General features: G+C 39.8%; 1 protein-coding gene across 1 annotated transcript in view; it reads right to left on the bottom strand.

Annotated features, from left to right (window-relative positions):
* LOC150080135 (uncharacterized) overlaps window positions 1-27,637 on the bottom strand; it is a 228,061-nt gene that overhangs the window by 170,533 nt on the left and 29,891 nt on the right. The window contains exons 2-3 of the mRNA XM_090380599.1: window positions 25,861-26,109; window positions 21,423-21,503 (exon numbers count right to left, since the gene is read on the bottom strand). Of these exons, the coding sequence (XP_090236725.1) occupies window positions 21,423-21,503; window positions 25,861-26,109 (330 nt within the window). The remainder of the gene's footprint in view (window positions 1-21,422; window positions 21,504-25,860; window positions 26,110-27,637) is intronic.

The raw sequence follows: 27,637 nt of genomic DNA, 5'->3' as shown, positions 1-27,637 counted from the left end.
CATTTCTTCCTCCGCAAAGAGTTCCAAGACTGAATCTTCGGGTACCTCCTTCTGCTCGACATCCATCTTTTCTTGGGTACTAGGGGGGACTTCCCCTTTTTTATTCTTTTCTTTCATAGTTACCTTTGGAACTTGTGGAGCATTAGGAGGTACCGATATAGGAGTGGCAGCTGATTGGTCCTTCTGCGCAGGTTTTTGAGAACTTAAAAGGTAACGCGCGATGGGAGTGAAAGACTCCTTTGGAGGAATGGTCATGTCCGTCTGAGTTCCGACGGAACATCTCCCTGCTACCTTCTGGGCGTAGGTAGGTTTCTTGATATTCAGGGGTTTGACCGATTTCCTTGCCTCCTGGTATGATATATTTAGCTCTGCCTTCAGACGTTGAATTTCTTTTTCTTCTTTCCGCCTCTGGCATGCTCGTGAATAGGCCGGGTGTTCGCCTTCACAGTTAATACAGGTGGGTTTTGCGGCTGAACATGCTGTTGTTTCGTGGTCCTTTGCACCACATCGAGCGCATGCAAGGATTCCACGGCAGGCCATTTGAGAATGTCCATACTTCTGGCATTTAAAACACCGTAAAGGGTTCGGAACGTATGGACGCACTGAACAGTTGATGTATCCAGCTTTAATCTCTTCAGGAGGTTTAGAAGAGTTAAAAGTCAGGATAACGCTCCTGGTTTTAACAATTTTTCCATCCCTTCGCGCAGTGATTCTCTTGACGGCAATGACTCCCTGTGGTTTTAATTCGGAGCAGATTTCCTCCTCGGTTACGTCGAGAAGGTCCCACTCCGAAATGACACCTCTCGATGAATTGAGTGTTCTGTGTGGTGTCACTGTTATAGGGATTCCTCCGATTGATGTTGTTCGGAGTAGATGTTCTGATTGCCTGTCATTTTTAGTTTCTATTAAAAGGTCTCCAGAACGAAGCCTTTTAACTGATTTGGGTGAACCTGCTAACCCATCTAACCCTTTTTGAATAAAAAAGGGCGACATTTTACCAATCGGTGTCTCATTGGTAGAATGCATGATTAAGAACCTTGGGACTGGCCCTGATGGTAATTCGGTTCGCTGCCTCTTTTTAGCAATAATGCTATCTGTTTCGCCATCTAAATTTTCAGATAGGGACCGGGTTGGGGCCCCTGAAGAAATGAGTTTATCAGGATTCATGGAGTTTTTTAATTGTTCAGTGCCCGGGCTCCCCACCCACCATGGAGCCCAAAGGGACGCCCACTACCCGGCATGCAATAAATGCGCTCGGGTGTGGGACGCCAGGGCTACCCAGACACTATACCCACACCGCCACCAGCCTGAATCCTGTCCCTCGGACCATGAGGGTAGGGGCGTGGCATTGACATGGTTGACCCTCGCAGGCGAGCCTACTAGCCGATTGATCCTAGCCGGGCCTTCCAGGACCACCCGTCTTGTCGAAGCAGGGGCCAAAGTGGTGTATTGAAGCTGGGCCCCTCAACCACCAGGATCCCCCTTTCCGAATTTCCACGGGTCGCAGCGCACGGCAAACACACCGGATTCCATTGATGTAAGCCTGGAACCTGGGCTGTGGGCGTTGGATCCCAGTGATGCTAGTCTGGAAGTCCAGCAGCGTCACTGGGAGGTCCCCTCACCACGTACAGGTGCTCACGTCGAGGAAAGAGATTCGGATGCTAGGGCTACCCAGACACTATATCCATTCCACCTCCACCAGCATGAATCCTGTCCCTTGGTTGTTGTTGTTATTTTGGTTTTTAGGAGCATTGGCAACTAAGGCCACATTGCTCCGGGGATATGCAGTGGTCATTCCCTGACTTTTCCGCATCCTCCGTTTTTGGTGGTCACGGGCTTGAACCCCAGTCTAATCAAGAAGTGTGTGCTATGCACTGCTGCTCCTGCCCGCCTGGCTGTGGAGGCGCCCTGTCCCTTGGATCATGAGGGTAGGAGCATGGCATTGACACGGTTGATCCCTTGTAGGCAAAGCCACTAGCTGGTTGATCATGGGTGAGCCATCTCAGGACCACATGTCATGTCAAAGCAGTGTGTTGAAGCTGGACCCTGAATCCCTCTTTCCGAGTTTCCACAGGTCACAGCACTTGACAAACAGGCTAAACTCCTATGATGTTAGCCTGCAATCTCTGTTACAGGCATTGGATCCCGGTGATGCTAATTTGGAAGACAAACAGGATCATTAGGAGGTCCCCTCACTACGTACAGGTGCCCATGTCGAGGGAAACACGGGCACCAGCATTAGCAGAGAAGTTGGAAGACAGAGAGTGATCTACTATCACCTGACAGAACAGAGATAGGGGGGAGGGGGGGGAGATGCCCAATAACAAAAAAGTCGTCAATTCATAAGATGGAAGCTTATTTAGAAGACCTTTATAAAAAAAAAAAAAAAAAAAAAACACAATTAAAAGCCTTTGAAATGTCAAAAGCATCATGGAATGTTTTTATTTTAAATATCATATTTATTTTAATTATCAGATATAATTAGGCATCATGTGGAGGATGTGCATTTGCTGCCTCTAATGATAGCTACATAGCCATATTTATTTATTTTTATTACTTTTGCCTAACTTTTACCTCACATAATATAAATTAATGGTAGTAGTGGGTTGATATGCTAAATAAGCAGCGCCAGTGCCGCCATCTATTTCTTTCCTTTCTATTATATAAGCTGGTTAAGCTTGCATTATGTCAGTGGTGTGGCTCTGATCTAGAGTGCTGTCTGTTCTATAGATTATTTTTCGCTGCATAAGGACCACCGCCATGCAAATCCTCTGCATTGGTTGATCTATCGGAGAATGGAGGTGTGGTTTGGTTCTTCGATATTTCTGCCTTTGCGATGATTTGTATGACGATTGAAATGCAGCGATTCCATGACCATTATTGGCCTCGTGGTCCTCTGTCGATATGGGGCATGATGGTCAGTCTATTATTTTGATATTTTAGTTGTTTGGTAGTTTCTTTAACCCTTTTTGGTGATATTTCACGTCTTTTGGAAATGGTACCTTCGAGGGGGTTCCGCTAAATTATGTATAATTGGCATTATTTTAAATTTACATCATGTTTTATTAATTGGGTTTAATGTCTAAATTATATAGGGGATTATCGACTACCTTTTGTCCTATTATTTCTACTTTCCCTTCCCTGTTTGTTTATTTTATATTATTTTGCTTTTCGTTTCGCTCTGCATTATTGCCGTACTACTGGCTGATGTTTTTATTTTAAATATCATATTTATTTTAATTATCAGATATATATATATATATATATATATAATTCTAATTAAATCCAAATGAATTGAATATTAGACAGCAGAAATAAGTGCCAAATTAAGTGAAAATAAAAAATAAGATAGCTTTTCTATTCAATTCAACAATATGGTATGTTCTACTTTTTATTTTTACTTTATTCTCTATTGTTGGCTGGTTACATTTACATATAGTGACATTTGGTGCAATTCGGAAACTTGTGCTTAGAAATGGGGGGGGGGGGGGGTACCACTAAATTTTCCTTTAATTTGGACTCTATTTTCTAAATTATTTAATAATGTTTCTCCAACAGTATTCTTAATTTTAAATGTTAAATTCTTCCTCGCTCTACTGGTTTGCCTCGATACTGGCATACTTTTGTTTCTTTTTATTGTAACATAAAATTACAGTTAAATGCATGCAACATGTTGTGGTTTTTGCATACTTGCTGCCATTGATGTCTGCTCTACTATCCTTATTTTTTATTTCACTTATTTCTCTGTCTAATATTCGATTCATTTGGATTTAATTAGAATTATATTTACATGGTAGTAGTGTGATGAAATGCTAACGCTGCATCCGTGCTGCCCTCTATAGCCTAATTTATTTCCAGATATATATTATAAGCAGTTGCTTTGTCTGTTCAGTAGTTTGGTTTTTCCATGTGAGTACTGCTTCTCTGTCCTATTATTTTACACTACATGTGGACCACCGTTATGCAAATCTACTGCACCGGCAGTGTGATCCTTGCATCATTCTTTCATGGCATGGATTTGTGTAGCGTTCGAAATGTAGTGGTTCCCTGACCATTATGGCATCTTGGTCCACTGACAAGATGGGGCATATAATGGTCAGTCTCTTCTATTCGATTCAATATTATGGTATTTTCTACTTTTTATTTTTACTTTATTCTCTATTTTTACTTATTTCTGTATTGTTGGCTGGTTGCATTTACATACAGTGATATTTCACACAGTTTGGAAACTGGTGCTTAGCAATGGGAAGCACTGCTAAATTTTCCTTTAATTTGGACTCTATTTTCTAAATTGCTCGGCTACCATTAGGGCAAGAAGCAAGTTTTCTACTCTTAGCCTGTTCAAATTCTAGTTTGGACCGATTAATAACTGCTTTACAATTGTTGCGAGCTTTGGTGTAGGCAGAAAATAAAACTGGAGAATTAGAAACAAGCCAATTACGATATGCAACATTCTTCTCTTGAACAGCCTTAGAACATTTATTGAAAAACCATGGTTTAGATAAAGGAAGAGATTTTAAAGTGGAGTGTGGGATAAAGGATTCCATTCCTGCAAGAATAATTTCATGACACGATCTGAGCAAAAGCTGACATCACAAGTTTTGAAACAGTAATCTGACCAAGGAAAAGAAATCTTGCAGGTCATCCCATTTTGTATTCTTGTAATACCAAACAACACGAGGTTGGGAATAGCCATGAGATGAAGGTTCCATTGGAGAACAGCCAATCACCAAGTTTTGATCTGAAGTGCCTAAAGGACCTCTCACTTCGACCGTGTACTTAGAAGGGCTGTTTGTGAGAAAAAGATCAAGCGTATTGGCTGTATGATTAGGATTGTCCAGTATTCTTGTAGGTAAATGAACAATCTGTGCAAGGTCATTAGTAATTTCAAAAGCCTCAGCATCTCGACCTGCTGGGTCAGTGTGACTAGAAAATGGAAGCCAGTGGAGTTGTGAACATTAAAATCACCAAGGAAAATTACCTCACTGTTAGGAAAGTTGGACTGGAGAAAGTCAAGTTGCGAAGAGAGGAAGTCAAAGAGCTCCAAGTGATTAGTGGAGTTGGGAGAACGGTAGAGACAACAGATGAATTTGACACAATGAGGTAGAGAGATTTTAAGCCAGAGAAGATCAAAGAGAGGAGATTCCAAATTGCCAAGTCTCTGACAGGGAATATCAGAACGGACATATGCACAAGTACCACCTTTGAGGTGAAAGGAATCATAGAGTGAATAATTTGGGCATCTGTGATGAGCAGTAGTTGAATCAACCGATAACTGAGGTTGGCTGGTTGTTGTTGGGTTTTTTTGGCGCAAAAGCAACTTTGGCCATATTGTGCCTATCTATTAATGTTTATGTGACATGGAAGTTTATATTTCTTAAATATGATTTATATCTGGTCAAAATATCCTATTAATTTTAAATAAGTGAATATATTTTCAATGTTGGAGTTATCGCCTAGGATTTGTGATAAGGTCAGAGAATCTTGGAAATTTATAGGGAGATGGAAGGCTGATTGTCGTGCCATGTGGTATTGTGGACATTCTATAAGGAAATGTTTTACAGTGAGTTGACAAGAACAGTGAAAACATTCTGGGGGGTTTGCTTTGGTGAGTAAGTGAAAGTGCGTGAGATGAGTATGTCCAATGCGCAGTCTGGTTAAAATGACTTCTTCGTGCCGATTTTTAGGAAGACTCGATTTCCACGGCTGAAGTTCATGTTTTATTTGAAAGAGTTTATTGTTTGATTCATTTTGCCACATTTGTGACCACTGTGTATGGAGAATTTGTTTTATAATAGGCCTGTAATCGAAATGTGGAACTTTGTAAAGCCTTAGGTTTGTGTTTGTAGGATTCTTTGCTGCTCTATCGGCTCTTTCATTACCTTCAATGCCTGTATGTCCTGGAATCCAACAGAATTTTACTTGACTCATTTTACTTTTGAGTTTCACAAGATGAGTTTGTATCTGATAAAGAATGGGATGCGATGGAGTCTGCCTTTGTTGCAGAGCACGTATTGCACTTAATGAATCTGTGTATATGAGATGTTTCAGATGCGGGGAAGATGCTATGTATTTTAAGGCCATTAGTAGGGCGAATAGCTCGGCAGAATAGCTGCTGCATTGGTTTGGGAGTTGCTGTGAGATAACAGTGTGTGGAAAGACCACTGCAGCACCAACTTTGGTGTCTGTTTTAGAGCCATCTGTATATATATGAAGGTATTCAGAGAACTGTGATGAGTGGGCTGCATGCATCTGTTTTATGTTGACATTTGCCAGAGTGCTTTTTCCCCATTGTTGAAAATAAGTGTCACAGTTAGGCGTGAAAGTGTACCATGGTGGAATACTTATGCTATTATTCTCATATATGTTGTCAAAGCTTAGGCCCCATTTTGAAACTATTTCTTTTAGTCGTATTCCAGCTGGTTTATTTACTGTAGGTTTATTGTTGTAGAGAATTTCCCACTGTGGGTTAAAAAGATACTGCCAAGTAGGATGATGAGGAAGACTTCGGATTTTAATTGCATAGTTTAATAGCAGCATTTGCCTCTGGAGATATAGTGAGGGCTCGTGGGTATAAGCTTTGGACTGGTGAAGTTCTGTATGCCCCTAAGGAGATTCGTAAGGCACTATGATGTATGGAATCGAGCCATTTGATGACAGTTGGTCTACACGAACTATACACAGGGGCTCCATAGTCTAGTCCTGATCTGATTATAGCATGGTATAGGTGAAGTTAGTGTGAACCGATCAGCTCCCCACTTCATTGCAGAAAGAACTTTGAGAATATTTAGTTTTTTTTGACAGATTGTTCGGAGGCATTTGATGTGATCCAAGAAGTTAAGTTTTTTATCTAGAATGAGGCCAAGGAAACGTATACTATTTGCTAGAGGTATCAGCTGGATTTCTAGTCTTATTTCTAGATCTGGGTGCATTTTTCGCTTTCTACAGAAATGTATGGCCATTGTTTTTTGTTGTGATATTCTATAGCCATTGTTTTTAGTCCATAATTCTATTTTTTTCACTGCGCTTTGTAACTGCCTTTCAATCATGTTCATGTTTTGTGAATGGCATGAAATAGTAACATCATCTGCGTAAAGGAATGTTTCCACTGTTTTTGGCAGGTCTTTTGTAATAGAATTTATTTTGATTGAAAACAAGGTTGCACTCAGTACTGAGCCCTGAGGAACTCCTTCTTCCTGAGTATATATTTGTGACAGATTGTTTTGATATTTTACTTGGAAGGTTCTGACTTTCAGGAAATTTTTTACTAAGAGTGGTAAGTTGCCTCGCAAACCAATGCTGTGGAGATCTTTAAGAATGCCGTATCGCCAGGTAGTATCAAAGGCCTTTTCTATATCGAGACTGATCATTATTAGATGCTCATTCCTTAGAAAAGCATTTCGGATATTTGCTTCTGCTTTTATCATGGAATCTAGAGATGATCTATTTTTACGAAAGCCGTATTGATTTATGTTAAGTACATTATATGTTTCTAAAAACCAGGTTAATCTGTTGTTCACCATTTACTCGAGGATTTTCCCAAGGCAACTTGTTAGTGCTATTGGACGATAATTTGTGGGAATTGTATGATCTTTGCCAGGTTTAGGAAAGGCAATTACAAGGGAGTGAAGCCAGGAATTTGGATAGTAATTTTCCATGTAAATTCTATTGTATAGCATAAGCAAAGCCTTTAGAGATTTTTGATTAAGTTGTTGGATCATTTCATAGTGCTGAAAAAAAGCCGTGAATTAGGGTTGAACTTGAAAGTGTCTGCAATTCTGCCCAGACACGATAGGAGGGAGTATATGATGAGAGCCTTGTCGATCAATTCGGCCCTGGAGGGATTGTGCAAGGCTCAAGGGGTAGAATTTTTTTCAGCCTGGACTGTACTTGTTAACAGGAGAGATTGCTTCTACAGGGATGGGATACACTTAAATAGAAAGGGTGCAAGAATTTTTGCTGATGCTGTCGAGGCAGTGTTAGGTGGGTCGGAAACTGCTAGTTGGGGGGGATACAAGGACTAATAGATTAACAGTAGCCACTGGCAGAGGTGGAAGTGATTCTTGCACTGCTTCTATTGATATGAGCAGAAGTCTGAAAAACAAGATGCAGGATATTTCAGAGACTGCTGGTAGTCATTGCGGTACAAGTAAACACATGGGTTGCGTTAGGGTAGCAAAGAATAGAAACAGGTGCATGTATACCTGCGTGTACACCAATGCTAGGAGTTTGGTAAATAAATTTGATGAATTTGAGGTATTGCTCAAAACATCAAAGGCAGATATTGTTGGGATATCAGAGACGTGGTGTCACACAGATATAAGTAATGCGGAACTGGAATTTGGGGAATACAATGTGTATAGAAAGGATAGACAGGACAGGAGGGGAGGAGGGGTTATGCTATTAATTAAGAAACACATAAAGTCCAAGGAAGTGAAGCCAGTTGACATCGATGGACAGGGCAGTGCCGAATCAGTTTGGTGTGACATAAGCATAGGGAAATCAAAATTGAGAGTAGGAGTGTGCTATAGGCCTAATGACTCTGATGAGTATAATAAGATATTGTACAGGGAAATAGAGTGGGCCAGTAAATCAGAGAGTCTTATAATGGGGGATTTTAATTTCCCAGATATTGACTGGAATTTGTGGGTTGGTCACTCGCACACTAGCAAGGCTTTTGTGGATTTATTGGATGATTGTTTTCTACATCAGCATGTTCGTGAGGCAACAAGAGGGAGCAATACTCTTGATCTGATTATCAGTAGTGACTCTTCGTGCATTAAGAACCTGCAGATAAATGAACCACTAGGTGGCAGTGATCACAGTGTGTTGAAGTGGGATTTACTCAAGGAGGTAACTACCATCAGAGGTAAAGGGAAGTTGTTTTCGTAAAGGCGACTATGATGGTCTGAGACAGTATTTAAATTCTGTACAGTGGGACCAACTGATGATGTTACCAACAGCAAACTCTAAATGGGAAGCATTCAAGGAACTAATCTTGGAGGCTACCAGGCTTTACATAGCCAACTAAGAAATATTGTTCAAGGTTTAGGCCTAAATGGTTGTCAGATGAACTAATGAGACATGTGGCAGAGAAGAAAAATGCATGGGATACATATAAATTAATGGGTGACATGGAAGCCTATGATAGATATAAGTTGGTCTGTAACCAAGTCACAAAGGAGATTAGGCAGGCAAAGGCAGACTACGAAAAATCCTTGGCAAAGGATGCAAAGAAAAACAGAAAAGAGTTCTTTACATACTTGAACTCGAGAAGGAAAGGGATGAATCAGATTGGTCCACTGGATATTGATGGTTCAACAGTTGAGGATCCTGCTCAGGTGGCTAACAATCTAAACGAGTATTTTGCATCTACATTCACGCATGAGGAGTTATTCAGGAAGGAGAATGATGTAGGTAAAGTAAACATTGGCAGTGAGCTGGATGATTTTGTAATAACTGAGAGGAAAGTGGAGGAGAGATTGTTGAGGATAAACATAAAAAAGGCACCTGGGGTGGATGGGATCTATCCAGTTATATTAAAGGAGGCAGCAAAGGAAGTATGCAAACCCCTAGCCATAATTATGAGAGCTTCTTTGGACTCAGGGGAGGTACCCATAGACTGGAGATGTGCAAATGTAACCCCAATTCACAAAGGAGGATCAAAGGCTGACACAAGTAATTATAGACCTGTTAGTTTAACTTCTGTTCCAGGTAAATTAATGGAGGCACTGGTTAAAGAAGCACTGCAGGATCATCTAGACAAGAATTCAGTTATAGCTCAGACGCAGCATGGTTTTGTTAAGGGCAGGTCTTGCCTGACCAATTTGATTGGATACTATGATGTAGTCACAAAAGAACTGGATGCAGGGAATAACTTTGATATTATATATTTGGATCTTAGAAAGGCTTTTGATACTGTTGCACATGGAAGACTGCTGCACAAATTGGAGCAGTGTGGCATTGGAGGCAAATTGCTACTATGGATAAGGGGATGGTTGAGTGGCAGAAGACAGAGAGTGGTAATCAATGGACACTGCTCAACGTGGACTAATGTTATTAGTGGAGTTCCTCAAGGTTCAGTGTTGGGTCCGTTGTTGTTTTCGGTGTTTATGAATGATATTGATGATGGGATATCAAGTTTAATGTCCAAGTTTGCAGATGATACAAAGGTTGGCAGGGTCGTTAAGGACACTACTGACGCTATGCTGCTGCAACAGGATCTGGAAAGGTTGAACAGATGGGCTGAGAGGTGGCAAATGAAGTTTAACATTGACAAATGTAAAGTACTACATATGGGAAACAGTAACCCCAGAGCAACGTATCAACTCTGCGGTACTGCACTGACAGTGGTGGAGAATGAAAAGGACCTGGGGGTAATTGTGCAGGGAGATATGAAGTTCTCTGAGCAGTGCAGACGAGCTGCAAGAGTAGCTCATGGTGTCTTGTCAATGATATACAGGAATTTTCTAGCAGGGATAAGGAGGTGATTATTCCCTTGTATAAGGCAATGGTTAGGCCACATCTTGAGTACTGTATACAGGTCTGGAGGCCTCATTTCAAGAAGGATGTAGAGCTGCTGGAACGGGTACAGAGAAGGGCAACAAGATTAGTAAATGGAACAAAGGGTTGCTCTTACGAAGAAAGGCTTAAGTTTTGCAAATTACAGAGTCTGGAGACTAGGCACCGGCGAGGTGATCTGATAGAGGTGTATAAGGCTTGAATGGTTTGAGCATGCTCAATGCCAATGGGATTCTTCATCTTTCTCAGAATAATCACCTCAGAGGGCATAAATTCAAATTGAGGAAGGACGGATGTCGGATAGATGTGCGGGAAATTTGCCTTTGGCCAGCGGGTGGTTGGTTGGTGGAACCGACTTCCATCACTTGTTGTTGAAGTTGATAGCCTAAACAAATTTAAAGCTCAACTGGACAGGTATTTCGAACGAACGGAGGGGTGAAATGGGAGTGGGTTTTTTTTTTTTTTTTTTTTTTTTGGCTGATGCTGAATAAGCTTGCTTTCTTGCATCGTATGCCTCTACTAATGCTAATGCTAATGCTAATGCTAATAGTGAACTCCATCAGGTCCTGCTGCACTCTTCCTAGACTTAGCCAGAGCTTTTTGCAATTCTATGTTGAAAGGTTGGTTATATGGGAGTTGTTGGCTGGTATTAAAGTTTAGTCTGTATTTTTCAGCTACAGTTTTCGTTTTCTGAAAGGATGGGGTATATGCCAATACTGCTGATATATTTGCAAAAGTAGTTGCAAGTAAGTTTGCGATTTCCTTGATGTTAGTTATTTCCTATCCATTCCAGATTATTAGTGGAGTTGGAACTGAAAGAAATTTCCCATTAAGCCTTCTGATTTTGTTCCATATGACACGGGTATCTGTATTTTTATTAATTGTGGAGGCGAATCGTATCCATGAATCCTTTCTACTTTTACGATGGATATATCTAGCTCTGGCTCTAGCTTTTTTAAAATTTATGAGGTTGATGGAAATGGGATATTTTCGGAAGAGATTCCAAGCCTTATTCTTCTCTCTTTTGGCTATCCTGCATTCTTCATTCCACCACGCTGTGTCATGTTTATGATATATTCCAGATGACCGAGGAACTGTAGCTTCAGCTGCTATTAAAATTTGGTTTGTGACATGAGCTGTAGCATTGTCTATGGGCTGAGTGGTGATTAATTGTTCGTCCATTGCTGCGATTGTTTTATATTTTGTCCAGTCAGCTTTATGAAACCTCCATCTTTTTTTCACCATCGTGATGTGTAACATCATTTATTAATATTTTGCAGACCACTGGAAAATGGTCGCTATTAAGAGGATTTTTCAAGATTGTCCATTCAATCAGTGGATATAGGACAGGTGAACATATGGAAATGTCAATTGCAGAGGCTGTTCCAGTGGGCAAATGGATGTATGTCTCAATTCCAGTATTAAGGAGAGAGAGATTTTGCTCTTCCAATAATTTCTCAATCAATTTACCACGTTTGTCTTGGTGACGGGATCCCCACATGGGATGGTGTCCATTTAAATCTCCCATGATACAGACCGGTGGTGGTAGCTGGGTTACTAATGCTTCTAGATCTGAATATGCATACTCTTGATTTGGGGGAAGGTAGAGTGAGACCAGTGAGAAAGTAAACTGGATTGAGACTCGTACTGCAACCTTCCAAAGATGTTTGTAGTTGGAGGCGTTTACATGGAATTTTGGAGTCAATTAGAATTGCCACTCCACCATGAGCTCCACAGGAAAGGCATCGGTCTTGTCTATAGGTACCGTAACGGTTCACTGCTGTGTTTACTTGTGGAGTTAGATTAGTTTCTTGAAGACATATACCTACAGGGTGATATTTATCAATTAGGTTGCGAATGTCATCAATGTTACTGGGGAAACCTCGACAATTCCACTGTATTATTGTGTGCATTATATTGGCTTTGTAGTTGTATTTGTTTCTGACTTTTTACGAGTAGGGGTTTGCTTGGATCGCTCAGGCTTTTTCTCTTTTCTGAGAAAGATTGGGCGAACTTCCATTTCTTCCTCAGCATGTATCTCTAAGATTGGTTCTTCTGGGACTTCTTTTTCACATGTGTCCATATGATCATGGACAGGGAGTTTGTCATCTATATCTATGTTTTTAGTATTTATGGTTGCCATGACGTGGAAGGCATTGTTGGAGGAATTGTAACAGGTGTATTTATGGCTTGATTAGAAGTTGAGATTGAAGATGATTTTGCTGATGGAGCTAGGATTGAGCAAGCCCAATCAGAAATAGAGATGTTGGGGGGGATTGTAACGTTGGTTTGAACTGAAGTGGTAGTAGTGGTGACAGCAGTTATCTGTTTATGCTGTTGGACAGTTGCTGCATATGAGCGTGTTATTGTAATTGGTGATATTTGTTTCTTTGCCTCAGGGTAAGAAACTTTGTGCTCGGTTTTATACTTCTGAATAATTTTTTCTTTTTTCCATGTTTCACAGTCTTTGGAGTAAGCGGAATGGTTGCCTCTACAGTTTGGACACTGTAAGATTTGTGCAGAACGTTCGGTATGGCTATGGTCTTTAGATCCACATGAAGCACATACAGCAATCCCTCGACATACTGTCTGTGAATGCCCAAATTTTTGACATTTATAACATCTGATTGGGTTCGGTATATATGGTCGGACACGACAGTTCAAGTATCCGGCTTTTACAGATGTTGGTGGATTTGGCAAGTTGTAAGTTAGTATAATGTTTCTGGTTGGAAGTAGTGAACCATCCTTTTTAATTAGTATTCTTTTTACCTGAAGAACATTTTGTTCTGAAAGCTCTTGTTTAATTTCTTCCTCGGATAAATGTAAAAGATCCCATTCTGTTATAACTCCTTTTGAGTAGTTTAAGGTGGCATGAGGTGACACTTCTATGGGAGTTCCTCCAAGTGTTTTCAATTTAAGTAGCTTGTCAGAATGCTTGGATTGTGTTGTTTCAACAAGCAGGTCACCTGATTTTAGTCTGCGAACCATTTTTGGTGAGCCAGCGACGTTCTCTAAACTTTTCTGAATCAGAAAAGGAGAAAGCTTGCTGACTGGCTGGTCAGTCAAAGAATGTATTATGAGGAAATGAGGCCAGATATTCTGGTCTGTATCCTTCTTTTGTCTCTTAGCAAAGGAAGGGTTGTAATCTTCTTGCTCTCTAGAATGTGATGAGGCATTGATCCCACAAGAGTCAGTATTGGTATGGTCCATCTTTGCTCCTTTTAGCCCTTGGCAGAGAGACTTTTCTGCCAAGATTTCCGGCCCCGCCACGAGGAGGCAGGAGCAGTGCCTGGTGTGACCAAGCGAAGAGTAGTACGGGTTAGTAATATACTATGAGAAAATAAAGAAAGGTGGCTTTCCTTCCTTGCTCTGTACAGGAACTTTTGTTACGAGAGCTGTTATAAAATAAATGCATTTTTTTTAAACGATAAGGACAAAAAGGACCTGTAAATCGCTCAGTCACAATTGCTTGGCACCCGGGGCCTCAATAACTGAGATTCTGTCAGAAAACGTATATGGGGTTTGGCAGACTGCAAGTGGAAATGGACATTGTTGAGATTAAAATTGAGACCACGTATATTTGTGAAATGAATTAGGAAGTGCTTGGGAGGTTTAGATCTTTTTGCAGATATGCTTGCTCTATTATATATGGGGTTTGGCAGACTGCAAGTGGAAATGGACATTGTTGAGATTAAAATTGAGACCACGTATATTTGTGAAATGAATTAGGAAGTGCTTGGGAGGTTTAGATCTTTTTGCAGATATGCTTGCTCTATTAGTTTGACAATTCATGGTGTATTCAATAGTAAGAAATATGGGTGGGACATGCTGTATGAAGTAATGAAATTTTTGGATATGGTGTACATATGGTAAGAATATACCCAGATCCTTGTCATAATGTGGCCTCGACAATGCTCCTCGCATACACACTACTCAGACTCCCTCCAGTCACTATCTGGCAGAGTATAGGTAGTAAGATTATACACTGGCTGATTGGGAAGCCTCCTAGAGAGTTACCATAGGTTCGGTCTGGTGTACTAACTAGCGGCCAGTCTGCGAATACCGTTTTAGAGCTGTACCCTCGAAATGTAAGGAATATTGGATCTCACCACGATGTTCATCATAACCTCAAAAGTCATCAATCATACTGCGTGATGGAAGAGATATGGAAGGGTTGACCGGAACTTAGTTCTAGAGACTAAACATGGGTTCTACAACTTCAAGCCTCCAATAAGCAAAGTGGTGGTATTGCACTGGTTGATGAGAGTCATCTACCACCTAGTACTGTCTGGTAACATACGAGGGGCGGCGTTTGTCCATGTGGTGTGGGCATCACACCTCGACCCCTGCTTACGTTGGTTCACACCTGGGTGGTCACCCACCATGTACTTGTGCATGGAGGTTATACCTAGGATTACTAACAGTCCCACCATCGTGAAGGTGCAAGCAGAGGATTTGGCTGTCACAGACCGTTCGGACTTCGCCGAAATTGGTCCACTCCAGTCCTTGAGGTTGTCACAGACATTCTCTCAGATATGCCAGACAAGCTGTACTTGCTACCTGGGAGTCTAAAATGCTGATGGAACTGATATTCGGGTGACACTCAAGTCAAGTGGACCCAATTTGGGCGAAGTCCGGACGGTCTGTGACAGCCAAATCCTCTGCTTGCACCTTCACGATGGTGGGACTGTTAGTAATCCTGGGTATAACCTCCATGCACAAGTACATGGTGGGTGACCACCCAGGTGTGAACCAACGTAAGCAGGGGTCGCGGTGTGGCGCCCACACCACATGGAGGAATGCCGCCCCTCTATGTTACCAGGCAGTACTAGGTGGTAGATGACTCTCATCAACCGGTGAAATACCACCACTTTGCTTATTGGAGGCTTGAAGTGGTGGACCCCATGTTTAGTCTCTAGAGCTAAGTTCCGGTCAACCCTTCCCTATCTCTTCCATCATGCAGTATGATTGATGACTTTTGAGGTTATGATGAACGTCGTGGCGAGATCCAATATTCCTTACATTTCGAGGGTACAGCTCTAAAACGGTGTTCGCAGGCCGGCCACTAGTTAGTACACAGGACTGAACCTATTGGTAACTCTCTAGGAAGCTTCCGGATCAGCTAGTGTATAATGCTGCTACCTCTACTCTGCCAGATAGTGACTGGAGGGAGTCCGAGTAGTGTGTATGCGGGGAGCACTGTCGAGGCCACATTATGTCAAGGATCTGGGTATATTCTTACCACATGTACGCCATATCCAAAAATTTCATTACTTCATACAGCATGTCCCACCTACTTTTTCTTACTATTGAATACACCATGAATTGTCAAACTAATAGAATAAGCTTATCTGCGAAAAGATCTAAACCTCCCAAACACTTCCTAATTCATTTCACAAATATATGTGGTCTCAATTCTAATCTCAACGATGTCCATTTCCACTTGCAGTCTGCCAAACCCCATGTACTTTTTCTGACAGAATCTCAGTTATCGGTTGATTCATCTACTGCTCATCTCAGATGCCAAAATTATTCGCTGTATGATTCCTTTCGCCTCAAAGGTGGTACTTGTGCATATGTCCGTTCTGATATTCCCTGTCAGAGACGTGGCAATTTGGAATCTCCTCTCTTTGATCTTCTCTGGCTTAAAATCTCTCTACCTCATTGTGTCAAATTCATCCATTGTCTCTACCGTTCTCCCAATTCCACTAATCACTTGGAGCTCTTTGACTTCCTCTCTTTGCAACTTGACTTTCTCCAGTCCAACTTTCCTAACAGTGAAGTAATTTTCCTTGGTGATTTTAATGTTCACAACTCCAGCTGGCTTCCGTTTTCTAGTTTTCTAGTCACAACGACCCAGCAGATCGAGATGCTGAGGTTTTTGCATTACTAATGACCTAGCACAGATTGTTCATTTACCTACAAGAATACCGGACAATCCTAATCATACAGCCAATACGCTTGATCTTTTTCTCACAAACAACCCTTCTAAGTACATGGTCGAAGTGAGAGGTCCTTTAGGCACTTCAGATCAAAACTTGGTGATTGTCTCTTCTCCAATGGAAACTTTAACTCATGATATTCCCAACCTAGTGTTGTTTGGCATTACAAGAATGCAAAATGGGATGACCTGCGAGACTTCTTTTCTTCTTTTCCTTGGTCGGATTACTGTTTCAAAACTTCTGATGTCAACGTTTGCTCAGATCGTGTCAGTGAAATTATTCTTGCAGGAATGGAATCCCTTATCCCACACTCCACTTTAAAATCTCGTCCTTTATCTAAACCTTGGTTTTCCAATAAATGTGCTAAGGCTGTCCAAGAAAAAATGTTGCATATCGTAATTGGCTTGTTTCTAATTCTTCAGTTTCATTTTCTGCCTACACCAAAGCTCGCAATAGTTGTAAAGCAGTTATTAATCAGTCCAAACTCGAGTTTGAACAGGCTAAGAGTAGAAAACTTGCTTCTTGCCCTAATGGTAGCCGAGCATTCTGGTCTCCTGCCAAAGCTATTGGCCGCAACTGTTGCCCATCTTTTCTCCCACCTCTGTCCAAACCAGATGGTTCTGTTGCCACTTCAGCCAAGGATAAAACTGACCTGCTAGCATCCCATTTTTCTTCCAGCTCATGTATTAATGACCTTGGTAAAACACCTCCCACCATTCCCAACACGCTCCATTCAATGCCTCCTGTGGTCTTCCGTCAAAAGGATATCAGAAGGATTTTGATGAATCTTGATGCTAAGAAAGCTCCAGGTCCTGATGGTATTTCTCCACTTGTTCTCAAAACCTGTGCTCCTGAACTTACTCCTCTTCTTTGCCGCCTTTTTTCACTTTCTTATTCCAAGGTGTTTTTCCTTCTGCTTGGAAATTTGCTCATATCCAGCCAGTTCCTAAAAAGGGTGAGAAATCCCTCCCATCCAATTATCGTCCCATTGCAATTACTCTTTCTAAAGTAATGGAGAAATCAATTAACCCCCAACTCTTAAACTACCTAGCAACCTTCCATCTGATCAACGATCGCCAGTATGGATTCCATCAGTGTCGATCCACTGGTGATATTCTGGCTTATGTTACCCATTTATGGACTAATTCAATGGAAAATTTCGGTGAAACACAAGTAGTTGCTCTTGACATCTCAAAGGCTTTTGATTGTGTTTGGCATAAAGGTCTTCTAAACAAGCTTCCATCTTATGGTTTGCCAACTGTTTTTAGTAATTGGTTATCCAGTTTTCTCTCTGATTGCTCACTGAGGGTGATGGTAGATGGCTCTCTGTCTTCTAACTTCTCCACTAATGCCGGTGTCCCCCAAGGTTCAGTTCTTTCCCCAACTCTTTTCCACTTGTATATTAATGACCTTCTTCCATTGACTGGAAATCCTATCCATAGTTTTGCCGATGATAGCACATTGCATTCCACTTTCCATTTTGAGAAACCTTGTCCTGCTCAATCAGCTTCAATTTCTCGAAAATCTGCTACCAATTCCTTAAATGCCGATCTTCAGGTAATTCTCCAGTGGGGCAAAGACAACTTAGTTGATTTCAACCCTTCTAAAGCTCAGTCTTGTCTTATATCTCGCAAAAAGGATTCTTCTGCTCCTATGCTTATCTTTAGTGACACTATGATTTCTAGGAAAATGATTTATCTCTTTTGGGGATTACCCTGACTTCTAATCTCTCTTGGCACAAGCACATTACAAATATTGCTTCCTCTGCATCTAAAAAACTTGGTTTTCTCTTTTGCTTTCAGCGTTACTTTTCTTCCAAACAGCTGCTCACTCTGTATAAATCGCAAATCTGCCCTGCTATGGAATATTGTTCCCACATCTGGGGGTGGTGCCCCCAAAACCTCTCTTAGGCTTCTTGATTCCATTCAGAAGAGGGCAGTTAGTTTAATTAATGATTCATTTCTAACAGAGTCTCTCCACTTGCTTTCTCATAGACGCACTGTTTCTGCTGCATGCCTCTTCTACAGATACTTCCATGGGCACTGTTCTTCTGAATTGGCTTCTATAATTCCTGCTCTCTCTTTCAAAACAGTCCGAACACGTGCCGTCACTAGCCAACATCCATTTACTGTCCAACTTCAAACCCACAGAACCAACTTTTCATCTTCCTCATTTATTCATTCAACTGCCGTTTTCTGGAACAACCTTCCTTCATACGTATTTCCTGAAAATTACAATCTACAGAAGTTCAAGTCCAATGTCAACAAATATCTTCTTTCGTCTTCTTAACCTCAAACCCAAGCACGGTACTAAGTACTATAGGTTCTAATACCCTCGTGTTTGGGGTTCACATAAAAAAAAAAAAACTTGACTTGAGTGTCACCCGAATATCAGTTCCATCAGTGTTTTAGACTCCCAGGTAGCAAGATATGTAACTTGTCTTGCATATCTGAGAGAACGTCTGTGAAAACCTCAAGGACCAGGCTATTTATCTCTTTAAGAGGTCATTTTTATAATGGAAATTGCACTACACTTTCATCATTATCATATGTTTCATTATAAGAATCAATTTGAACGCCTTTGTGATATTTTTTTCTAAAACACATTTCTGAAGGTCACTACCATAAAATAATAAAAAGAATTTGCACTTTCTGATTTATTGGGCTTTTCTGTTAGCGCAATCTATTATAAACAGGTACTAAATTTGATCTTATTGTATTTGCGATAATACCGATAACTGGAATTGTGTGGGTTTTTACATTACAGTATTATGGTGAAATGAGTTCCCCTTCACTGGAATCTTCAATCATATAAAAAACATAAATAAATTTTCAGAATCTTCTCTTCATTCCTATTTACTTATTATAATGGTGAAGGGAAAGGGACCAATGGAAAGTGCAAGTGCTGGCAGTGCTAGGAAACAAAACAAAATTGATTTAGAAATGAAGATGATTAATTAAGAAGTCCTTGCCTTCCTTCCTTGTTAGTTGTTAGTGCATCAGCTTCTATGGCAATAATGCACCTCCCAAAGTTTTTGCATTTTACTTTGATCCAAGCCCGAGGCGGGAATCGAACCCACGACCTTTGGGTTGCCAGGCAGGCACTTTACCAACCTGGCTAGCCCGGTCGGCAATTAAGAAGTACGAAGCAGGACCAGGTTTGTCATCAATTGTACGGAATTATGTCTCGCTGCTTCAGTGAATACTATTTTAAGGGACCGTGTGCGTATAAAAGAATATGTTAAAGGATCAACGCATTTAAAATCAACAGTGTTCAGGTGCTATATCGAAGATGGAAAAGCTATTAATAATATGGATAGAAAATCAGATTCAGAAGCAAGTACCTCTGAATCCAATGACATTCAAGCAAAAGTAAGAAGTATTTATGATGATATTAAGGATAAGTATGGCAAACCCCAAGCCAAGTTTGTGGCAAGCAACGGGTGGTTTAATAGGTTCAACCATTGCACTGGTTTTCAAAACATTAAAGTATGCGGTGAAGTCACCAGTGCCAATTCTGCAGCAGCAGCAGAGAAATTTTGTGATATGTTGGAAAAAACCCCTTCTAAATCTCCACAGCCCTCAACTTCCGCAGTGGCGAGTTAATTCTAGCAACAATACTCAAAGGGTAAAACTTGCTGACTTTATGCCTGTCTCCTCTCTCTTTATGAAATTTTTGTACTTTTGTAATTTTTCCTGCGCATGAGATAAAAAAAATTTGAATAAATAATTCTTTTTACATGTTCGTGGAACATTCTTTTATCCATCAATCAAATTCAGAGTGCATAGTTGTGAGGACTGCATAAGCATTTAGGTACTTACGTATAGCTCCGCAAAACGCAACCCTTATGTAAGCCGTGCAGCGGCTGTAGTTATAAATTGGCATCATTAAGTATATCTCATATTGTGAATACCTTCACAAGTTGCCATGATATTGCATTACGTCGAATAAGTAATGCTTCACCATAGGAGAAAATTACTGTTACTTATTCTCAGCGGATGGTATCTGCTGAGAATACCATCTCATTGTGAAGGTATTCACAATATGAGATATACTTAATGATGCCAATTTATTACTTAGGTAGTTTGCTACGTACAGAAATGATGCAAGTGCACTAACTTGCACGCTAGTTAACTTCATATGTAACCTGAGACTTTAGCCCTAAACTATACTGTAATCTAAATAACTCCACACTATCAGGCATCTCTCATATTGTGGATTGTGGAGTTATACTTCGCAACTGGGTTGTCATCATTGCAACACCAGGGTACCTGCCCAACCACTGATGAGGAGCCAATAATCTCCGAAATAGTGCCCGTATGAGTAATGGTATCTGCTGAGAATAAGTAACAATAGTATTATATGGTGAAGCTCTCATATAGGCCCATAACAACGCTGAGTTTTCACCTGATTTCCTTACACATCACTGATAGCCATGAATAGCCATCTCCAAGCTGTGATAGGCATCTAGAGGACTATTATTTTAACTGTGTAGATTGAAGAGGTCTTGTTGAGGAAAAGATCAAAGGATGTGTGGCTGGGATTGTCTGATAAGTAAGGAATACAGGATCTTGCCATAGTGACTCATAACCTCAACAACCCATGACCCTCATGACACGATAGAGATTGATAGAAGAAATTAGGAGATGGAAAATGTTTGCTTTATTAGTTATAAATACTAAGAATTTATTGTGTGTCTCCACATAAATATCCCACATATTGGCACTACTCAAAAGCGATTTTTCGCACAGAATTGGTTAGAATATCATTCAAGGCATAAACCAATTATAACCCAGCACAATTCATAAAACAGTGATTCACATATTGCATACAGCTTAGACAAAATTTTTTGGAAAGGAAATATGATATGAAAGTGGTTTGTATTACACAACTTTAATTCTTCAGTTAAGGCCACCAAAGCATAGTAAAATGTTTAACAGAGATGTAATGTTGACATACCTTCTTGAGATATATTAATTTGCTTCATATGGGCAGCAGCACGAGCATCTTGCAAGTGACCATATACAGTTTGCCATGCCTCTGAATAAAAAAAAAAAATAATAATAATTAATATATTATTATTAAACAGGTATTTTATTGTAGAATAAATTTTTAAAAATATAAGAATATATATATATATATATATATATATATATATATATATATATATATATATATATAATATTCACTTCATCGTAAACAATGGCCAGGCATTCACAGATATGTTAAATAATAATAAAAAAGGTAAAAAGAATTAACTATATATAATAAACACAACAAAATCTACAAGCATATAATTAAGAGATGATACAACTTTAAAAAAAGTAACATTAAAATCTTCCATAATAAGGAAGTGGAGGTGATTGTCCCTCTGTATAAGGCAATGCTCAAGCCACACCTTGAGTACTGCTTACAGGTCTGGAGGCCTCATTTTAGGAAGGATGTAGATTTGCTTGAGCGTGTACAGAGAAGGGTAACAAAATTGGTAAGGGGAATGAAGGAATCCTCTTACCAAGAGAGGCTTAAGTTCTGCAAATTGCAGTGGCTGTAAACTAGACAACTGCCTGGTGATCTGATTGAGGTGTATAAGGCCTTGAATGGGTTGAGCACGCTGAATTCTGATGAGATCCGTCTACATGTTCAGATTACGAACCTAAGGGGGCATAAATTCAAATTAAGAAAAGGCAGATGTAGAATAGATGTGCGAAAATTTGCCTTTAGCCAGTGGGTGGTTAATTGCTGGAACAAACTTCCATCTGTCGTTGTGGAAGTTGATAGGTTAAATAAATTTAAGGAAGAACTGGACAGGCATTTGGAGGGAATGGTGTGTTTTTTTTTTGGCTGATGCTGCATAAGCTCATACACTTGCTTTCTTGCATGACATGTCACTACTACTACTATAAGGAATACAACAACAGTCTCACTGAATATGGCAGCAGGGCATCAGTGCCTTAAGAGAGTCATACGTGCTAAAATCAAGAGTCAAGTCATGTTTGGTAATTAACATAATCAAGCCAACCAGCTATGTATACTGAAATAATATTAGCATTAGTTGAGGCATATGATGCAACAAGCAAGCTTATATAGCATCAGCCAAAAAAAAAAAATAAATAATAATAATAATTCCCATTAAATCCCATCCATTCAAGCCAAATGTCTGTCTAGTTCAGCCATCAACTTCCACAAGAAGAGATGGAAGTCAGTTGCAGCAATCAACTATCCACTAGCTAAAGACAAACTTCTGCACATCTATTCCTCAATTTGAATCTATGCCCCCCCCCCACATTCTTAATCTGCACAAAAAGAAGTATCCCATCAGCATTCAGCTGGCTTAAACCATTCAAAGCCTTATACATCAATAAGATCACCTCACAGGTGCCTAGTCTCCATTTTCCCAACTTGCAGAACTTAAGATTGTCATGGTAAGAGCATTCCTTGTTCCTCTCACCAATCTTGTTGACCTCTGTATTCATTCTAGAAACTCTACATAATTCCTAAAATGAGGCCACCAGACCTGTACGCAGTCTTCAAGGTGTTGGCATGAACAGTGCCTTATACAAGGGGATAATCACCATCATGTCGCTGATAGCAAAATTCCTATTGTTACACCTCAATCAGATCACTTCACAGGTGCATACTCTCTAGGCACTGCAATTTGCAGAACTTAAGCCTTTCTTGGTAAGGCACCCCTTTGTTCCCCTCACCAATCTTGTTGCCCGTCTTTGTACTCCTAACAACTCTACATCCTTCCTAAAATGAAGCCTCCCCTGTACTCTAGGTGCGACCTGACCATTGCCTTGTATAATGGGATAATTACACCACCTGTCCCTGCTATCAAAATTCCTATATATCACTGACAAGACTCCATGACCTACCCTGGCAGCCTGTCTACACTACTCAGCAAACTTCATATTTGACTGCACAATTATCCCCAGGTCTTTTTCACTTTCCACTTCCCTGAGTGTAGTACCACACAGTTGGTAGATTTCTCTTGGGTTATTGCTACCCATATGCATTAATTTGCATTTGTCAATGTTAAACTTCAGTTGCCACTTCTTAGCCCATTTGCCAAACTTATCGAGATCCAGTTCGAGTAGCATTCTGTCTTTACTGTCGTTAACAATCCTGCCAACCTTTGTATCATCTGCAAACTTGGACATTAAATCTGATATACCTTCATCAATATCATTGATAAATATACAAAACAACAATGGTCCCAACACCGAACCCTGGGGAACTCCACTAATAACATTTGTCCACAAAGAGCAATGTCCAATGATTACCACTCTCTGTCATCTTCCACTCAACCATCCCTTTATCTACTTACTTTTTATGCTACTTACTCTTAATGCCATACCTGTCCAATTTGTACAGCAGTCTTCCATGTGCAACAATATCCAAAGCTTTCCTGAAATCCAAGTATATAATATCAAAATTATTTTTGGCATTCAGTTCCTTTGTGACCACGTCATAGTATCCAATCAAATTGGTCAGACAAGACCCATGCTTTCTCTTAAATATTACTGCACAAACCCATGCCGTGTCTTAACTATTATTGCAGTCTTGTCTAGATGATCCTGCAATGCTTCTTTAACCAGTGATTCCATTATTTTCCCCCAGAACACAAGTTAAACTAAGGTCTATAGTTACTTGTGTTACCTTTTGAACCTCCTTTGTGAATTGGTAACATATTTACATGCCTCCAGTCCATGGGGACCTCCCCTGAGTCCAAGGAAGCTCTCATAATTATGGCTAAGGGTTTATTACTTCTTTTGCTGCCTCCTTTAATATAACTGGATAGATCCCGTCCACCCCAGGTGCCTTTTTTATGTTTAACTTCAACGATTTCTCCTCCACTTTGCTGCTCTCAGTTATTACAAAATCACTTAGCTCCCAGTTAGAGTTTGATAAGCTTCTGGCCACATCCCTCATTGAATAACTACTCATATGTGAATGTAGATGCAAAATACTCATTCAGTTTATCAGCTACCCTAGCATGATCATCAAAAGTCAACCCATCTATGTTAAGTGGTCCAATCTGATTCCTCCCTCTCCTAGAGTTTACATAAAGAACTCTGTGCTGTTTTTCTTTGCATCCTTTGCCAAGGATTTCTCATAATCTGCCTTCACCTGCCTAACCTCCTTTGTGACTTGATTACAGACTAGTTTATATCTGCCATAGGCTTCTGTTTCACCTGATACTTTATATGCATCCCATACATTTTTCTTCTCTGCCATGAGCCTCATTAGTTCATTTGACATCTATTTAGGCCTAAACCTTGAAGAGTATTTCTTCGTTGGAATGAAAAGCCTAGTAGCCTCCAGAATTAAGTCCCTGAAGACTTCCCATTTAGAATTCAACATTAGTAACATCATCAATTGATCCCACTTTACAGAATTTAAAAACTGTCTGAGACCCCTGTAGTCACCTTTAGGAAAGTAAAATCTCTTCCTTTTAGCCTTGATGGTAGTTACATCTTTAGGTAACTCGCACATCAGTACATTGTAATCACTGTCACCCAGTGGTTCTTTCATCTGCAAATTCTTAATGTATGAATAATCACTGCTGATAATGAGATCAAGAGTATTACTCCCTCTGGAAGTTAAAATTCCCCATTATAAGACATTCTGATTTACTGGCCCACTCTATTTCTTTCCACAATTGCTCATTATACTCATCAGATTCATTAAGCATATAACACACGCCTACTCTCATTTTTCCTTTCCTAGTGCTTATTTCACACCAAACAGCGGCAACATTGCATTTTCCACCAACATCGGTTAGTTGAAGTCAACTAACAAGTCTTTGTTACTCTTAGAACCACCTTAATGCATTGATGATACATTGGCACTTCTCCAAACCAAAGGAATTTCTCCCAAGTCCAACGATGCAATCATAATTAACTTCAATGCACACCCGGTGACCTCCCTCAAAACTACTGGATATATGCCATTAACTCCAGGAGCATTCCTTGTCTTTATGCTCAAAAGTTTTTCTAATGAACAGTCAGTCATCTGTCATTTTAAAATCACTAATTTCATATGACTTTGCCTCAATCGCATAGCCTCTTCTCAGCAATGGAAAATGCAAAATGTGGAATTCGGGTTAAGTTATTACATTAAAATTTAGAGAGTTAGTGTGTTTTTATATAATTTAAGAAATTATATAATTTTAAATAAAAGCATTTTTTAATAAAAATCCAAAATTTGGCTTAAAACAGAGAGACAGTAATAAATAATAGATCTAAAGCAAATATGAAGGTGAAGGAATTAACTTATAATTAGCATTTTGTTATCAAAATGTTCCATCTTACCACAAGCTCAAGAATTTCTCTCTGAGAAGCATTTTATGCTTTAGACTGTTAAAAGCTAGAATAAAGAAACACATAAAACATACCACTTATACTATGAGATCTCACAAAGAAACCGTCTTCACTGGTAATCTCAAACATTACATATGGGCTATCTTTTTCAGGTTGATCTAGATTTTCAAGCCTCTGCAGTTGCTGTTGTGAATGAATCATCATTAATGGTGAAATATCAGATCCTTCATCATCATCTTGTCTTGACACTGGTGATAAATGATGACTTATATCAGATGTATGAGGTGTTTCCAACATTCCTGAATGAGAAAGGAGGGTGGAACCTACAGAATAAAAAAAATTAAAAAATAAAATAAAAAATATTTGATCTTATGAACTAATTTTTAATATTTTTCTTTATTATTATTATAATTAGCCATATGGTGCAATGAAAAAAAAAAAAAATTTTGAGTTACCCTGAGAGAGAGAGAGAGAGAGAACAAGAGTCAGAAGTAAAAGGAAATCACAAAGAAAGAGAAGAATGATGATATCCAGCTGAGGACCCTGGGTGTGCCAAGCCCATACTCACCAGATGTGAGCCCCTGAGGTTGGCACAATATCTCTCTCTCACATGAAACTCAAATTACTGTTTTCAAGTATAAATAAGTTAGCAGGGCATAAAATTGCATGTGCGCGGGTGCCATGCCACCTCCATTTCAAGATATTCATATATTCAGAAATCTGTTAGTCTTATTTAGCATCAGAGTAGTTCACACAGGTTTCTTCAGGGCAAGCAAAAAAGCTTGAGCAGATTTGGTCTGTTTGCAGTATGTGTATAAGTGATAAAGGTTCTGTGATTTGTGCTAGAAACAGAAAGTAGAGACACTGACATGGAAATAATAATATAATGCAACAATGCAATGCAATACAAATCTGTTCAAGCTTCTTTAGCTTAACTGCACCATTTACATTTGCATTATGTCCTACTAGTACAAATTTTTAAATTAAATGTTGTGTTTAAATTTGGCAATAAAATTTTATGAGTTTTAAGTGGACAAGCATTATTACAATTAATAGGAGTAAATGATGCAAAAAAGCAAGCTTGTACAGCGTGTTGGGGGGAGAACATTTCACCTATCTATCCCCTCTAATATTTTGTCTAGTTTTTTCTTGAATTTATTCAAACTGTCCACTTCTACAACAAAGGAATCTTGTTTCAGCAATCAGCCACCCATTGGCTTAAGGCAAACTCCTGCACATCTTTTCTGCAGCCATCCTTCCTCAATTTGAATTTATGCCCTTTCAAGTACATAGTCTTTACAAGAGGAAGAATCTCAACCACGCTGAATTTATTCAAACCATTCAAAGCCTTAAACATCTCAATCAGATCACCTTGTAGGTGCCTAGTTTTCAGAAGTTGCAATTTGCAGAACTGAAGCCTTTCTTGGTAAGAGTCCTTTATTTCCCTTCCCAATCTCATTGCCTTCTCTGTACCTATACCAGCAGCTCTAAATCCCTCTTAAAATGAAGTCTCCAGACCTGTATACAGTACTCAAGATGTGGTCTGACCAACATGTATTTAAATATAAGTCTGCTAAAAGTAGCATTTTTGGTGAGTAAACATCTTTGGCGGCACCTACTAAATTTTGGATGGTAGTAAAATCAATTTGTCATGATTTTGCGAAATGGAAATTACATCATTTCCATTTCATAATAAAGAAAAACAGAGTCAGGAGAGGAGATCACGTAAAGGATCATGGGAGGCAATTTTGGATGTGCTCAGAGCTGGCATAAACCAGCTAGTTGCAGAAAAATCTTGATGATTTTGGGAATACCACTTAAGGTGACTTTGGGCTAACCATTGCCCTCCAT

This window comes from Mastigoproctus giganteus, chromosome 9 (genome assembly GCF_048544385.1).
Source record: "Mastigoproctus giganteus isolate SK-2022 chromosome 9, ASM4854438v1, whole genome shotgun sequence".
Lineage (NCBI taxonomy): Eukaryota > Metazoa > Arthropoda > Arachnida > Uropygi > Thelyphonidae > Mastigoproctus > Mastigoproctus giganteus.
The sequence above is the reverse complement of the archived record's forward strand: the minus strand, read 5'-3'. Positions and strand labels throughout refer to the sequence as shown.